This window comes from Pelodiscus sinensis, unplaced genomic scaffold, assembly GCF_049634645.1.
Source record: "Pelodiscus sinensis isolate JC-2024 unplaced genomic scaffold, ASM4963464v1 ctg45, whole genome shotgun sequence".
Classification (NCBI taxonomy): domain Eukaryota; kingdom Metazoa; phylum Chordata; order Testudines; family Trionychidae; genus Pelodiscus; species Pelodiscus sinensis.
In genome coordinates, this window is record NW_027465963.1 from 794,274 (window position 1) to 810,473 (window position 16,200).

The following is a 16,200-nucleotide window of genomic DNA, read 5'->3' on the forward strand; positions in this document are numbered from 1 at the left end:
GCTTCTGGGTAGTGCGTGGCATAATCTATGATGACCAATATGTACTGGTGGCCCTGGGCACTCTTTTCTAGGGGACCCATGATATCAACTCCTATTCTTTTGAAGGGTGTACCTACAAGAGGTAAGGGTATCGGGGGGGGGGGGGGGGGAAGAGACCATCCTGAACCCTTCGGTGATACTAGCTCACAGTCTGGACATGATGCATAGAAATCAGCAGCCTCCTTGTAGATCCCTGGCCAGAAGAATTGAGCCAGTAAGCAGGCTAAGGTTTTCTCCCACCCCAGATGGCCAGCAGAGGGGATTGAATGGGCCAAATGTAAAACCGCTCTTCGGGCCTCCCACGTTACTGGGAGTTGGTAGCTGATCTCCCCTATGTTTGGCTCCTTGTCAGCTTGATAGAGCAGGTCTTTCCTGTGCTCAAAATAGGGGAATTGGGAGGCTGGAGCCTCCTGAGCAATCACCCCATCAATGACCGTGATCTGGGAATATGCCCCCTTCAGGGTTTCATCTTCTTTTTGTCCTTGGACAAAATCAGATGAGCTAGTTAAATGTTCCAAATCTACCTCGGGGAGGGGAACCTCTTGCAAAGGTTGCCCTGGGTCAGAGGGCGCATAATCTCCTTGCTCATATGATTCCTCTTCTGGCTCAGTTTCCCCAGTCAGATGAGTTTGGAACCATGCTCTATTCTCTTTCCACCACTGCTGGCAGGATTTCCCTGCCTTCTCAGGAGAAGCAGGCCCTTCCAATAGGTCTGAGTTCACTATGGGAAATAATTCCTCCAACGTCTGGGGTGCTGGTTCCTCTGAAGTAGAGGTTCTTCAAGTGATGTCCCTGTGGGTGCTCCACTGTTGATGACGGGTCACCCGGAGCTGCAAATCGAAGCATTGAAAAGCAGTTCCCCCACCCCTGGTCGGACTGTGCACGTGCAGTAGGCATCTTGTGTTGCTGCCTCCTGAGCGCCTGACACGCCTGGCCCCTCCCCTTCAGTTCCTCTTCAACACCCCTCAGCTGAGGACGGAGCTTCAACACACTCTCGTTACCTCAGTTATTTAGTGTTTGGACAGTTCCTTTTATAGAGTTAGCATTAGAAATTTGTGCAAATAGTTTCCCTCCTTCATTGTTACCTCAGGAAAACAAATTTCCCCTCAGGGGATTTGAACGTAGTGTTAGCTGTTCAAGCGCAGTGAACTGGGCGTCTCCCCCTCTCCCTATTAAATAACATGTCTGCCTCCTCAGGCTTTAAGAAATGTACTGACTGCCGAGAGCCCACACCACTATCTGATGGCCATTCCCTCTGTTTGAGCTATTTGGGGGAAGCCCACAACCCACAAAAATGCGAGCACTGTTTAAGCCTGAGAGCAAGAAAAGATAGAGAACTCTGCCAGAGAATGATACTGTTTGATAAGGCTATACAGCCTGCTGAGGCCTCCTCTAACCAGGACAGTTCTCCAAAGAAAAGGGCTGCCTCCCCGCCCCCCAGGAAAGCTACGAAGAAGAGAGCTTCTCCAGGTGTTTTGGTTGGTCTGTCTGTCTCTTTCCTCCTCCTCCTCCCCAAGAATTAGCAGGGAGAGAGACCTAGAACATCTGGGGCCACTGCCACAAAATCAGCGGGCAGAGCCCATACTGCAGCACCTACACTGGTGCATGCCTCCTTGGTGCAGAGAGAAGCACCAGGGCGCTCTACTCTCCTGGTGCCGCTTAACAGCTTGGCACAACAAAAAGCTGCAGTGCCGCAGGCAAAAGCGACATGCTCTAATTAGCTGGTACCGCCTTCAAAGCTGCTGCCCTCGGCACCAGCTGTGCCAGCGCTTGATACAGACCTGCAGTTAACAGGGGCAATATCTGGCAGATCAAACTCATTACCTGACAGTCAGGGCAAGCTCCTTCAGTCACACCCTGCTTCTACAGGTCTGTCACCTTCAGTATCTCCAACTTGCAGTGCCCCACATGGGATTAGGTCTCCAGTACTCTCTCAGCGGAGTCCCTTGCCTGATGATGACCAAATCAGTGCATTCTCATTGCAGTACTCATCACCAATGGGCTCATGCTCACACTGTTGCAGAGAAAGACCTCATCAGCCTGCCTGGTACCCACACTGGGCTTACCCCCCTCCTCCTTACCCACCACAGTGGGCACCTTGGGATCACTGGGAATCTATATAGGCAGCGCTCATCAACCCACTCCACACCAGCAAAAAGATGCTTGCCTCAATCCCAATCCCTTCCCCCACCAGAAGATTCAGAGGAGGAGGAGGGACAGATAAATGATGGGGGTCCAGACCCTCATACACTGGATACCTCTCCCACAGATAATTCCTTGTCACTGCCAGATGATGCGCTCGTACCATCTGACACATGCCCAACTGATGAGCTTAAACAATTCCAGGAGTTATTCAAAAGAGTAGCAACAAGTCAGCAGGTTCCACTTCAAGAAGTGCAAGAAAAGCAGCACCGTTTGCTAAAGAATCTGCACCCCACATTGCAGGGGGAAAATTGCCTTTCCCATAGATGAGGCAATTATGGAGACATCTGACAAGCTGTGGCAAACGCCCACATCTACCCAACCTACCTGTAAAAGGGCGGACAGAAAATACTTTGTTCCCCGGAAAGAGACTGAATTTTTATTCACACACTCGCAGCCTAACTCTTTGGTTGTAGAGTCAGTTCAGCACAGATCTAAACTGCCCCAGTGTAAAACAGCTAACCAAGACAGGGACCACAAGAAGTTAAATCTTTTCGGTAGATTTTCGGTAGAAAGGTCTACTCTTCCTCCACACTGCAGCTTAGAATAGCAAATTACACTGCCCTCTTGGCAAATCATGATTTTGATAATTACTCAAAACTGCTTCAAAGAGCTCATGGGACAACTCCCCGAATCAAAGACCTATCTCGAAAGCAAGAGTCCATGAGGGCCACACTATCGCATGTACTGCAGTACAAACAGCCCTAGACATGGCCGATACCGCAGCCAGGGCAACAGCCACAGCAGTTGTGATGCGAAGGGCATCCTGGTTACAAGCTTTGGGTGTTCCTCACAACCTCCAGTCTAAGGTGGAGGACCTCCCATTTGACAAGCAAAAGTTATTTGCGTCCAAGTGTAGTCTGGTGGGGCGCACCCCAGGGGAGGAGGGGTGTCCCCCTCAGGGTCAGTGGGTGGCCACTCCAACCCACTACACGCGGTCTAAGTCAGAGCGGGGCTGCTGCACTAGCAGTCTCCAGCCCAGCCCTAGCACAGGGCAGGGCTGCAGTAATCAAGCAGGTAAACGAATTCACCATAGGTAAACACAAGCAGATAGTCTATCTCCTTCTTCAGAAGGGGTTCAGGCACCTGGTGTGGTAGCAGAAAGAGAGGGGGGAGACTGCCACCCGATTAGTGGGTGGCAGGGGGAAACACAGGCCCTCCCTACACCACTGTGTCCCAGCCCAGGGCCCTAACAGCAACCAAACAGTCAGCTGCTGGGTCAGCAGGGATCCGGGTCCAAAACACACTGAGCCTTTTGTTGCTGGGCCAACAGGGGTCTGTACCACAGGCCACTGACCCTCTGTCAGACCAAGGTCAGCTATCCTTGGGCTGGTTGCATTTTTCCCCCCTGTGCCTATTGGAGTCCGGGAGGTGGGTGGGCGTTAGCCCGTCCACATCTAAAGGACCTCTCCGCAGACTATGGGGAGGGTCCACTGAGCCCAGGAAACCAAGTGATTACTTGGAACAAATAAAAAGAAAACAGGGATGGATGTGAGGGTCAAAGGGCTAAAACAAGGGAACCGGATGGGGACACCAAGCAGAGAACCCCGGACAGCGCCCACTGCCCCTCAAAGGTCTCAAGAGAGCCAGCGGACACCGCCCAGTGGAACTCTGCCTGGATACGTGAGCGGATGCAGGAACGGAAATAGGCCCCACAATCACAGGCCCCTCCCTCGGCCAACCTCTGCTCCCTGGTCTTATAAATTACTATCTTGGCAATAACCAGGAGGAGGTTGACCAGGAGGTCCCGCGACTTTGTGGGGCCTAGGATGGGGTGTGCAGCCAGAACCTCAACAAAAGGTTCTGGAGGAGCCAAAAGAGGGGCTGTAACCCCCTCAGGGTAGACGTGCTCCAGGTTCTCCCTCTCGCCACAGAAGGGGCAAGTGTCGGGAATGGGGGTGAAACGCACCAAGTACACACCAGTGCTCACAGCACCGTGCAGGATTCTCCAGCAGATGTCCCCGGTGGGCTGTGGAACCAAGGTTGAATAGAGGATGACCCACCAGGGCTCCCCACCCTCTATTGGTGGAAGGAGGTCCCGCCACTTGCTGTCCGGGCAGGACACGAGGGTGGGGAAGTGGAGCGTGTGAAGAACGAGCGTGTATAGGTGTATCTTTGGCACGATTCGGAAGGGGACCGGCTGCAACGTGTGCAGCTGGCTCAGGTGATGAGGGGGAGGCGGTCGGGGAGGAACGTGGGGTTTAGGGCCGATGGATAGATCAGGTGGGCCGGGGGTGAGGGGCAGGCGAGGTGCACCCTCTCGCAGGACCTTGTCGAGATAAATCCGAGCGGTGGGCAGCAAAGCGTCCTTCACCTCCTGAAGTATGCACTGGGCGAGCACCCGAGGATCCACCCAGTCTCCCCGGTCGTAGTCCAGGAGGTCTCACGAAAACCTCTCAAATAAAAGGAGCTGCCGGTCATATCGGAGCCCTCGGAAGCGGCGAAGGAAGGCGTGCGCAAACGTGCTCCACGCCAGACTACCTGTATCAAATAGGAGCCTCTGGAGGGCCTGGAGGAGGAGGAGGACGACGACATGAACCCGCATGCGCAAACACGTCAGGCCCTGCCCTCCCTCCTCCAGGGGAAGATGGAGAACCCCTGCAGGGACCCAATGCAGTCCTGGCCAGAAGAACTGCAGCAGCAGCTGCTGGATCTGATCCAGGAAACCCAGGGGTGGGACCAGGGTGCTAATATGGTGCCAGAGCATGGACAGGACTAATTAGTTAAGCACCAGTACCCTCCCAGGCAGGGAGAGGCACCGGAGCAATCCAGGCCAGCTCCACAACCGCTCAGCCACCCTGGCCTCTAAACCTTTCCAGTTCTCCGGTGAAGAGCGATGCGTGGCAGAGAGAAAAACGCCGAGATAGAGCAGCGGACCCGCGCTCCACCTGAGGGACTGAAGCGCAGGTGGGAGGGAGCCGGCCTGCCACCCGTCCCCGACCACCAGGCCAGAGCTCTTGACCCAGCTGACCCGGGTGGAGGAGGCCGCTGAGTAGACGGCTTGGCAGGCCTCCACCCACGCCAGGTCTCCTGGGTCCCGGACCACGAGGAGCACGTCATTGGCATACGCTGACAGGACCAGCCGCAATTCCGGCTCTCGGAGCACCAACCCCATCAACCTCTTGTGAAGGAGACGGAGGAAGGGCTCCATGGCCAGAGTATACAGCTGGCCTGACAGTGGGCAGCCTTGACGTACCCCCCGCCCGAAGCTGGCTGGCGCAGTCAGGGTCCAGTTGAGCTTGACCAAACACTGTGCGGAAGCGTACAGCACCTGGAGAAAGACCACAAAGCGGGGCCCGAAGCCGAAGGCCTGCAGAGTGCCCAGGAGGTACCTGTGGTCCATCCGGTCGGACGCCTTCTCCTGATCCAAGGACAGGAGGGCAAACGACAGACCGTCCCTACACCCGAGCGCTACGAGATCCCGGACCAAATAAAGGCTGTCGAAGACGGTACGGCCCGGGACAGTGTAGGTCTGGTCTGGATGGACCACGTCCGCCAGCACGAACTTCAGCCTTAGGGAGATGGCTTTGGCAACGATTTCATCGTCCATGCTGAGGAGCAAGATGGGACGCCAGTTCTCAGATCGCGGAGGTCCCCCTTCTTGGGCAGCAAGGCGAGCACCGCCTGCCTGCACGATAGAGGGAGGACCCCGCTCTCCAGGGACTCGGCCCAGACGCTAGCAAGGGAAGCACAGGACGGTAAGAGCGGCTCCTCCGGCTGCACTGGGAATGTGAGAGGGTCAATCATTGAAAGGCATGTGGGAAGTGAAACGGTGTGTGTGTGTGGGGGGGGGGGGTAACTAAAGAAGAGTGGGAGGCTCAGGAGCTGAACGAGATGACGGGGGGGCATGGGCACACGGGTAGAGGAGAGGGGATGCAGGCTGTGCGAAGGGGCCTACTCAAGAATGCAGGAGGGCAGCAAGATACTTCAGGCTGGGGGGAGGGGGGGAAGGAAGCTAGTGTGCCCACGGGCGCCTGAGTGGCAGGCTCTCTGTACCTGCTGCAGGACTCACCAGAGCAAGGGAGGGGCAGGGAGGCAAGCAGTGGGGCCAAGGAAGGAGATGGCCCCTGCAGCACCTGAGGCTGGGGAGGGAGCAGCAACAGCAGCAGCAGAAATGCAGGGGAGACAGCAGGGAGCAGAGGGAACCACCCCCAGTCCCAACACCCCACAAAAGCTGCGCCAGCTGCCACCTAAGTGCCCAGATGGCAAGAGGCCCCTGACAAACACTCACCCTCCCCTCCAAACTTGTGGAGGGGAATTAAGAACCCCAGGAGTTGCTGTAAAGCAGCCCCCTTACCTCCTCCACTCCAGAGGGAGTAGCAACTGCAGGAACGGTGAAGTCCAGGCCTGCAACTGTGGAAAAGGGGCCAGGCAGTCCCCAAAAAGATGGAAAATAGGGGGTCCCGCTCCCCCCACCAGGGTGAGGCAGCAAAGTCCCCCCTGTCCACCCCCACACCCCCAGCAGCTCCTGCAGCCAGCTGAGGGGTGGGGGTGGGGAAAGGCTGCCTGCAGACAGTGCAGGCAGAAAGAAGAGGGGACCTGGCCCAGAATGTAGCCAGGGCCTGCCTGCCACAACCCCAGTGGCCCCCCCACACACCCCTCCCAAAAAGTGGAGGGGAGGGGTGCAGGGAAGGAAAAAGCACAACAAGCCCAGACCAGCAGCCTGCCGTGCTCAGTGGAAGACGGGTTCCTTTTCCACTCCAGTCAGGCGACAGAGCTTGGTACTATTTGGCATCCAGGAGGTGGGCGGGCATTAGCCCGCCCACATCTAAAAGACCACCCCCCAACCTGTGGGGAGGGTCCACAGAAACTGGACAAGCCAACTAATTACGGGGGACAACTAATGAAAAAACAGGTACAGGTGTGAGGGTCAAAATGAGGGAACCGGATGGGGATACTGAGCAGAGAACCCCGGACAGCGCCCACTGCCCCCCGAAGATCTCGAGAGAGCCAGTGGACGCTGCCCATTGGAACTCTGCCCGGATACGTGAGCGGATGCAGGAACGGAAATAGGCCCCACAGTCGCAGGCCCCTCCCCCGGCCAACCTCTTCTCCCTGGTTTTATAGATTGCCCATTTGGCCATCGCTAGGAGGAGGTTGACCAGGAGGTCCCGCGACTTTGTGGGGCCACGGATGGGATATGTGTAAATTAACAAGTGGGGGGAAAAAGTGCAGCCAGAACCGCAAGAGGAGGTTCTGGAGGAGCCGAAAGAGGGGTTGTAGCCTGGCGCACTCGATGTAGATGTGCGCCAGCGTCTCCCTCATGCTACAGAAGAGGCACGTGTCGGGGGTAGGGTTGAACCGTGCCAAGTACACGCCCGTGCTCACCGCGCCGTGCAGGATTCTCCAGCAGATGTCCCCGGTGGGCCGTGGAACCAAGGTCGAATAGAGGCTGGCCATTGGTGGTAGGAGGTCCCGCCACTTGGTGTCTGGGCGGGACACGAGGGTGGGGAAGTGGAGCGTGTGAAGCACGAGTGTGTACAGGTGACTCTTTGGCGCGGTTCGGAAGGGGACCGGCTGCATCGTGTGCAGCCGGCTAAGATGACGAGGGGGAGGCAGTCGGGAAGGTACACAGGGCTTGGGGCCGATGGAGAGTTCGGGAGGGCTGGGGGTGAGGGGTGGGCGAGGTGCACCCTCTCGCAGGACCTTTTCGAGGTAAACCCGAGCAGTGGGCGGCAAAGCGTCCTTCACCTCCTGAAGTACGCGCTGGGGAGTACGTAGGGTGGAGAGCCCCATGCACTGGGCGAGCGCCCGAGGATCCACCCAGTCTCCCCGGCGGTAGTCCAGGAGGTCTCTGACTCTGGTGGTTTCTGCCAGGACCAACCTCCGGCGCGCCGAGGGAGACTCCGCCACCTGCACACGTAGATGGGGGTTGTGTAGCAGGGGCTCCGCGAGGAGGTCTGCTCCCAAGGTGGCTCCCAAGGACCTGGTCGCCGCAAGCAGCTTCCAGGTGCGGAGGAGGTCCTGGTAGAAGGCTGGCAGCCCGGAGAGGTCTCGCGGAAGACCTCTCAAATAAAAGAGCTGCCGGTCATATCGGAGCCCTCGGAAGCGGCGAAGGAAGGCGTGCGCAAACGTGCTCCACGCCGGACTACCTGCATCAAAGAGGAGTCTCTGCAGGGCCCGGAGGCGGAGGACGTGAACCCGCGTGCGCAAACACGTCAGGCCCTGCCCTCCCTCCTCCAGGGGAGATGGAGAACCCCTGCAGGGACCCAATGCAGTCCTGGCCAGAAGAACTGCAGCATCAGCTGCTGGATACGGGCCAGGAAAACCGGGGGCGGGACCAGGGTGCTGAGACGGTGCCAGAGCATGGATAGGACCAATTGGTTAAGTACTAGTGCCCTCCCACGCAGGGAGAGGCACCGGAGCAATCCCGTCCACCTCTGCAACCGCTCAACCACCCTGGCCTCTAAACCTTGCCAGTTCTCTGGCGGAGAGGGATGCGTGGCAGAGAGAAAAACACCGAGATAGAGCAGCGGACCCGCGCTCCACCGGACGGCTTGAAGCGCGGGTGGGAGGGAGCCCGCCTGCCAGCCGGCCCCTACCACCAGGCCAGAGCTCTTGACCCAGTTGACCCGGGCGGAGGAGGCCGCCGAGTAAACGGCTTGGCAAGCCTCCACCCGAGCCAGGTCTCCCGGGTCCTGGACCACGAGGAGCACGTCGTCGGCATACGCCGACAGGACCAGCCTCGTCTCCGGCTCACGGAGCACCAACCCCGTCAACCTCTTGCGAAGGAGACGGAGGAAGGGCTCCATGGCCAGAGCGTAGAGCTGGCCCGACAGCGGACAGCCTTGACGTACTCCCCGCCCAAAGCTGACCGGTGCGGTCAGGGTCCAGTTGAGCTTGACCAAGCACTCTGCGGAGGCATACAGCACCCGGAGAAACCCCACAAAGTGGGGCCCGAAGCCGAAGGCCCGCAGGGTGCCCAGGAGGTACCCGTGGTCCATCCGGTCGAACGCCTTCTCCTGGTCCAAGGACAGGAGGGCGAACGACAGACCGTCCCTACACCCGAGCTCTAAGAGATCCCGGACCAGAAAGAGGTTGTCGAAGATGGTTCGGCCCGGGACGGTGTAGGTCTGGTCTGGATGAACCACGTCCGCCAGCACAGACTTTAGCCTTAGGGAGATGGCTTTGGCAACGATTTTATAGTCCGTGCTGAGGAGCGAGACGGGACGCCAGTTCCTCAGATCGCGGAGGTCCCCCTTCTTGGGAAGCAAGGCAAGCACGGCTCGCCTGCACGATAAAGGGAGGACCCCGCTCTCCAAGGACTCGGCCCAGACCTTGGTAAGGTCCGGGCCGAGGACGTCCCAGAACACGCGGTAGAACTCCACGGTCAGCCCGTCCATGCCCGGGGATTTATTGGTGGGCATGAGACGGAGGGCTTCCGAGAACTCGGCCAGGGAGAGAGGCAGCTCTAGCCGGTCCCGGTCGCCCGCGCTGACCGTCGGGAGTTCGTTCCAGAGAACCCTGCGGACGTCGGCGTCGGTCGGATCCGGGGAGAAGAGAGAGGCGTAGAAGGCACGAGCCCTCTCGCGCATCTCCACCGGATCCGTGAGGGGGGTGCCGTCCTCTGCCAGAAGGCAGACGATGTGTCTTTTAGCCCCCCTCTTTTTCTCCAGGGCATAGAAGAAGCGGGAACCTCGATCCATCTCCCGAAGGAGATGGATACGAGAACGAACAAAGGCACCCCGGGCTCGAAGGTCCTCAAGGGCCCGGAGTTCCTCCCGCTTCTCCCGGTACGCTCCGCAGAGGGGCGGATCCTCGGAGCCCGTGGCAAGCCGCCTCTCTAGCTCTAAAACCTCCCGCTCCAACTGTTCTATGGCCGCATCCCTCCGCCGGCTGGCCCCCCGGGTGTAGTCCCGGCAGAAGAGCCGCGTGCGCACCTTCCCCACATCCCACCACTGCCGTGCCGAGGGAAAGGCGCACTGCCACCCGCGCCAGGCCAGCCAGAACTCCCGGAAGGACACTACGAAGCCCACATCCTCCAGCAGGCTGTTATTGAAATGCCAGTAGGCCGGCCCCGGCCTCTCCGAAGAAAGAGAGGCCTTCACGGCCACTAAATGGTGGTCCGAGAACGGGGCCGGCCTAATGCCAGAGGAGTGGGCCCGGAAGAGATGATGGCGAGACAGATAAATGCGGTCCAACCGGGATTGGAAAGACCTTTCCCCAGAGTTTGTTGGTTGCCTGCCCCGTCCTTGCCCCAGCTAGCCTGCTGTAGTGTGTGCCCACAGTTGCTGCCTTGTCTCGTCCTGCCCTTTACTCATCCAGTATTTCCCTTCTCCCCCAACCTCCTGCTAGCCCTTTGCCACTGCCCTGTGTGCCTTGCTCCTCCCCCCCCCCGCCGAGTGCTTGTGTCCCTCCCCTCCCCTTTTAGTTAACCCCCCATGTACACTGCATTCCCCTTAATGGCCCCATAGTTCCCCCAGTGCAGCCAGAGGAGCTGGCCCCTGTCCTGCACCTGCTGCTGCATCCCCTGCCCCATCCTGCCAGCGCCCTCCTCCTCTGTCTCCAGCCTTACAGGGAGAAGCAGTTGCTGGCTCCTTGGTTCCCCATTTGTATCCTCCTCCAATAGCGCCCTCCCTTCCTGCAATCAGTCCAGCAGGAGGGAGTGGTTGCTTTCCCCTTCCCTTGCATCCCTACCCCTCCCTCCAGTGCCCTCCTCTTCTACCACCTATTTAAAGGGAGGAGTGGCTGCTAGCTCCCCCTTCATCAGTTTCCCTACCAGTGCTCTTCCTCTGCTAGCTCCCTGCCAACAATTTAGTGGGAGGGAGTGGTTGCTTCCCACTTTCCTTCTAACCCCCCCCCATACCACTGCCCCTGCCCCTCGTTTTCGCACCCTCCTCCTCCGCCTTTAGCTGGTGGGGAGGAGTGGCTGCTGCTCCCTTCCTTCAGTTTCCCCCTTTTTCCCCAAGTCTGGTGCTTCCCCCCCCCCCGCCTCTACTCTAGTGGGGAGTAGTGGCTGGCACCCCTCTCTGGACCCCTTCCTTGTTGAACGCCCTCCTCTTCTGCCTCAGAGGAGGAGTGGCTGGTTCGCCCTCCCTACCCCTCCCCTCCCCTGCCAGCTGACTTGTGGGGAGGAGAAGCTGATCCCCTAGCCCCTTCCCCACAATCTCTACCTCCTCCAACCCCCACCCCCATTGTGATGGAGGAGGTCCCCGCCCCCACTCCTGCCCCCACAGACCCTAAGGTTTCCCCGATGCAACCGACGCCACAGAAGGCTGTGGCTGACCTCCCGAAAAGCAATAGAAGGCCCCCCCCCGGCCTCCTCATCCCTGGACCCCCAGCCGGCTGTAAAATCTGCAGCCGGTCTGTTTCCGGACCGTGCCCAGAGAACAGCTGTACATGCTCGTGCTCCACACCCTGCATTTCCCCACCCTCGTGTCCCGCCCTGATACTAAATGGCGGGACTACCTCAGACCTATAGAGGGTGGGGAACCCCGGTGGGCCAGCGTCTATTCCGATCTAATTCCACGGCCCATCGGGGACATCAGTTGGCAGCTCCTTCACGGAGCCGTGAGCACGGGCGTGTACTTGGCGCGGTTCACCCCAATCCCAGAAGCCTGCCCCTTTTGCGGCGTGAGGGACAACCTGGCGCACGCATATCTTGAATGCGCCAGGTTTCAGCCCCTAGTCCGGCTCCTCCAGAACCTCTTATTGAGGTTCTGGCTGCACTTTTCCCCCCACCTATTCATTTACGCACACCCTATCCGTGGCCCCACAAAGTCGCGAGACCTCCTCGTCAACCTCCTCCTGGCCCTAGCTAAGAGCACCATCTACAATACCAGGAGGAGGATGCTAGACGAGGGGGTTCTCTGCGACTGTGGGGCCTATTTCCGCTCCTCCCTCGTGTCACGAATCCGGGCAGAGTTCCTCTGGGCGGCGTCCACTGGCTCCATCGACAGCTTTGAGGAGCAGTGGGCGCTGTCCGGGGTTCTCTGCTCAGTGTCCCCATCCGGTTCCCTAGTTATAAACCTTTAGCCTGCACCCCTTGTCCCCTTTTGTCATTATTTGTCCCAAGGAATTAATGGAACATGAGTCCAGTGTCCCTCCCATAAGGCTGGGGAGGGGCTTTTAGAACGTGGGCGGGCTTTGCCCGCCCACATTACCATGGTTCAAATAGACCAGCCAGAGCCCTCCCCACCCAGCTGCCTGCCTGCCTAGGCCTGCTCCCCGGACATTGCTCCAGCTGCTGCACTCCACCATGACCGCTGCTGCCTGAGGGGAGGGGGGGGCCTGCCGGCTGCCCTCCGCCCTCCCTCTCCCCTCCACCACTCCAAAGGAGGAGGACCACCCCACCAGCACCCACCACCTGGAGACCTTCCCCTGCTGCCTGCCCACTGCTGCACCCCGCTGAGGGGGAGAAGAGGAGATCACCACCATCTGGAACTGTGGAGGGGGTTCGTTTACAGACTGAGCTTTTTCTCATCTGCTCCAGGGGTGGTGGTGAACTGAACTGTTGAAAGGGGGGCTGGGGGAGAGGCTCAGAGCCCTCCCCTTAGTCCAGCTGCCACCACCCCCGCCACCACCCCTCACCACCTGGACTGTCTCTTCTCCCCCTGGTGGGGTTTGCTGCCCCGCCCTCCACCTGGGACTCTGCCGCAGCAGTGGGCGAGGTCAAGCCCCCACAGCGCTTGTGGGTGTGCTCCCTCCCCACCCCCTTGGACTTGGCCCCCCTCCCTCAGCGACATTGGCTGGCGGGCCACCCTCACCCCAGGTCACCCACCCTACCCCAGCAGCTTGCTTCCTTCCCCACTGCCTGCCCTCCCCAGCTAGTGTAGGTTGTCTTCCTCTCCCTCCCCAAAGTCACTTACTCACCACACCTGCTCCCAAGTTTGTCACCAGCCACGCCCCTACTCCAGCTAGCCCAACTGTGTGCCCCGCCCTACCCAGTTGCTGTATTGCCTCCATTTTATCCTCCCCCCCCGCCGCCCTCGAGCACTACCCAGTCTGCCTTGTCCCCCCCCGCCCCGAGCGCCTGTGCCCCATCCCTTCCCCCCCCTTTAGTTAGTCCCCCTGTTCACTGCACCTCCCCAACTGCCCCATAGCCCCCCCCTTGTAGCCCAGTGCAGCCGGAGGAGCTGGCCCCCACCCAGTACCCGTTACCCTGCCCCCTGTTTTCCCCACCAGCACCCTCCTCCGCCTCGAGCCTTGCGGGGAGGAGTGGTTGCTGGCTTCTTGGTTCCCCCATCTCTATCCTGCCCTTTTTGGTTCCCTCCCTCCCAGCAACTAGTCGGCGGGAGGGAGCGGTTGCCCCCTTCCCTTTCTCCCCTTCCTTCGTGTGTCCCTGCCCCCGCAATAGCGCCCTCCTCCTATGCCACAGCCTCAGCAAGGAGGAGAAGCCGCTAACTCCCCCACTTGCTTAGTTGTCCCTTCCCGAAACCAGTGCCCTCCCTTTCTCTTGCCCCCTCCATTTCAGACACCCTCCTCCCTCGCCAGCTGTCTGGTGGGGAGGAGCAGTGAACCTATGCTCCCCCTCCTGTCATCTGTGTCTCCTTCCTCCTCCCTTCCACGATGAAGTCCCCGCCCCATCACTCCCACGGTCCCCTCGTTACCACTGGGCCCAACAAATGCTGCGGGTGACCTCCCGACCCCAGGTCTGAGCTCTGCCACTGCCACGGCTGACGCTCCCCCAGACTTGGGAGCAACTACCGCCTCGGCCGGGAAAAAGGGCGGGGGGAAGAAAAAGGGCAAAGGCCCAGCACCGAAGGCCAAATCCACCACGGCCACGGCCGCCCCGTCCCCTGTGGCCCTATCACCTGCCACAGCCCCTCCTTCCCCTCCTTCCCCTGCTTCCCCTACACTAGCGCTCCGTTAGTTCGAACTTAATTCGAACTAACGGAGCGCTTAGTTCGAACTAGGTAAACCTCATTTTACGAGGACTAACGCCTAGTTCGAACTAGCTAGTTCGAACTAAGGGCTGTGTAGCCCTTTAGTTCGAACTAGTGGGAGGCTAAGGCTTCCCAGGTTTCCCTGGTGGCCACTCTGGCCAACACCAGGGAAACTCTATTGCCCCCCTCCCGGCCCCGGAGCCCTTAAAGGGCCACGGGCTGGCTACTCACTTTGTGCCAGTTGCAAGGCTGCAAGCACCCGTGCCTGCACAGCCTGCACCTGCCACAGGATGAGCCAGCCATCCGAGGGTTCCCAGCCCTCCACTGCTCCCCACGACCAGCCTGGCGGCTCCCGGGAGCCTGCCCGGGGGCGCAAAAGGCGTGCGCCCGCCTGGTCAAGTGCGGAGATCGTGGACCTCATCGAGGTTTGGGGGGAAGCCTCAAATGTCCACGATCTCCGCACTAGCCACCGGAACGCGGCCGTCTATGGACGCATGGCTGCCAGCCTGGCCGCCAGGGGCCACCAGCGCAGCCGGGAGCAGGTGCGCTGCAAGATTAAAGACTTGCGGCAGTCCTACTCCCGGGCCTGCCTGCCAGGGGCTGACCCGGAGGCCTGCCCCCACTTCCATGCCCTGGACCGCATCCTGGGGCCTCATGCCGTCCCTGCCCCCCGGGACGTGATTGACCCCGGGGCAGAGGGACCGCTCCTGGACACCGAGGAGGAGGAAGAGGGCTCTGAGAGCCAGGAGCCTGCCGCCAGCCTTCCCAGGACCCGGGACCCCCGAGGCACCCCACAGAGCCGCTCGCCTGCATCATCAGAGGCCGGGGAGGCGTCCACCTGTGAGTACCCTCGTGTTCCCCTTATGTGTACGGGGGGCTGGGGCGAGAGGGAGCCCCGGGACCGTGCGCCTGGGCCTTGCCCACCACGGAGCAGCAGCTGGGGATCCTGCAGGGGCCCTGGCCTTGCAGAGGGGAGCTGGGTTTCACACACCTGGGCCCCTGGGGTAATTGACCGCTGGTCTTCTTGCACCACAGCTGCAGCACCGGGGCCTGCAGGGCGCACCACACCGCCTGCAGCAGCCGCCCGCGCCCGGGCAAGCAGGACAGCCAGGAACCAGGAGGAGTACCAGAGGCGGCATCTCCGGTTCCTGGACCGACAGCTCCGTCTCCAGGACCACTGGGTCCAGGAGGACCTCAGGCTGCGCCAGAGGAGTCTGGAGGCCCTGGAGGAGCAGGGCCGTGCCCTGCGAGGCCACCTCCAGAGCCTGCTAGACCGCTTTCCATTTCCTCCTCCCCCTGCTCCCCCTCTTGCTCCCCCTCTTGCTCCCCCTGCTCCCCCTCTTGCTCCCCCTCTTGCTCCCCCTCTTGCTCCCCCTGCTCCCCCTGCTCCTCCTGCTTCCGCTCCTGCTTCCGCTCCTGCTTCCTCCACACCCCCTGTCCTCTCTGCCCCCCCCTCCACAACCATTCCCCACCGACGCCCCCGGACCCGCAGTGTGGCGAGACGGGAGAGGCACCCAGACTCCCACCCCTGAGCTTTCCTTTCCCTTCCTCCCTTCCCTCCCCTCCCCTTCCAGCTCCCTCGTCCCAGGTTTCCCCCTCCCTTCTCCCACCTTCATTCCTCCCTCCCCCACCCCAGTTCTCTGAAATAAACAGACGTTTTTGTTTGAAAAACAGGTGTCTTTATTGTACAGTAGATAGGGAGGGGAAAGGGGAAGGGGGGGGGGGTAGGGTGGAAGAAGGCCCCGGTGGGGCATGCAGGGAGAGGTCAGTCCTCCTCCTCCTCCACCTGGAAGCTCTCCCGCAGGGCTTCCCGGATCCGGATGGCCCCCCGCTGGGCTTCCCGGACGGCGGCGGTGCGGGGCTGACCGTAGTGTCCAGCCATGCGGTCAGCCTCAGCCATCCAGGCTGGCAAGAAAGCCTCCCCCTTCCGCTCACACAAATTGTGGAGCACACAACATGCCGCCACCACGGGAGGGATGTTGTGCTCCGCCAGGTCCAGACGGGTGAGGAGGCATCGAAAGCGGGCTTTCAGTCGCCCGAAGGCCCCCTCCACCACGATGCGGGCCCTGCTCAGCCTGTTATTGAAGGCCTGGCGGGAGGGATTGAGGTGCCCCGTGTAGGGCTTCATGAGCCA

The 16,200-nt window shown here is 60.2% G+C and overlaps 1 protein-coding gene across 1 annotated transcript; it reads left to right on the plus strand.

The window, feature by feature from the left end:
• Window positions 1-14,085: 14,085 nt before the first annotated feature.
• LOC142825447 (uncharacterized) lies at window positions 14,086-15,598 on the plus strand. Its single transcript, XM_075917385.1, has 2 exons — window positions 14,086-14,906; window positions 15,102-15,598. The coding sequence occupies exons 1-2, from the start codon at window positions 14,357-14,359 to the stop codon at window positions 15,596-15,598; spliced, it is 1,047 nt and encodes a 348-aa protein (XP_075773500.1). The 5' UTR covers window positions 14,086-14,356.
• Window positions 15,599-16,200: the final 602 nt, after the last annotated feature.

Excerpts from the sequence above, each read along its gene's own strand:
- LOC142825447 (XM_075917385.1), top strand. The coding sequence starts at position 14,357 with ATGAGCCAGCCATCCGAGGGTTCCCAGCCCTCCACTGCTCCCCACGAC. Across the intron at positions 14,907-15,101 it reads GGCCGGGGAGGCGTCCACCT|CTGCAGCACCGGGGCCTGCA; the intron begins GTGAGTACCCTC and ends CTTGCACCACAG.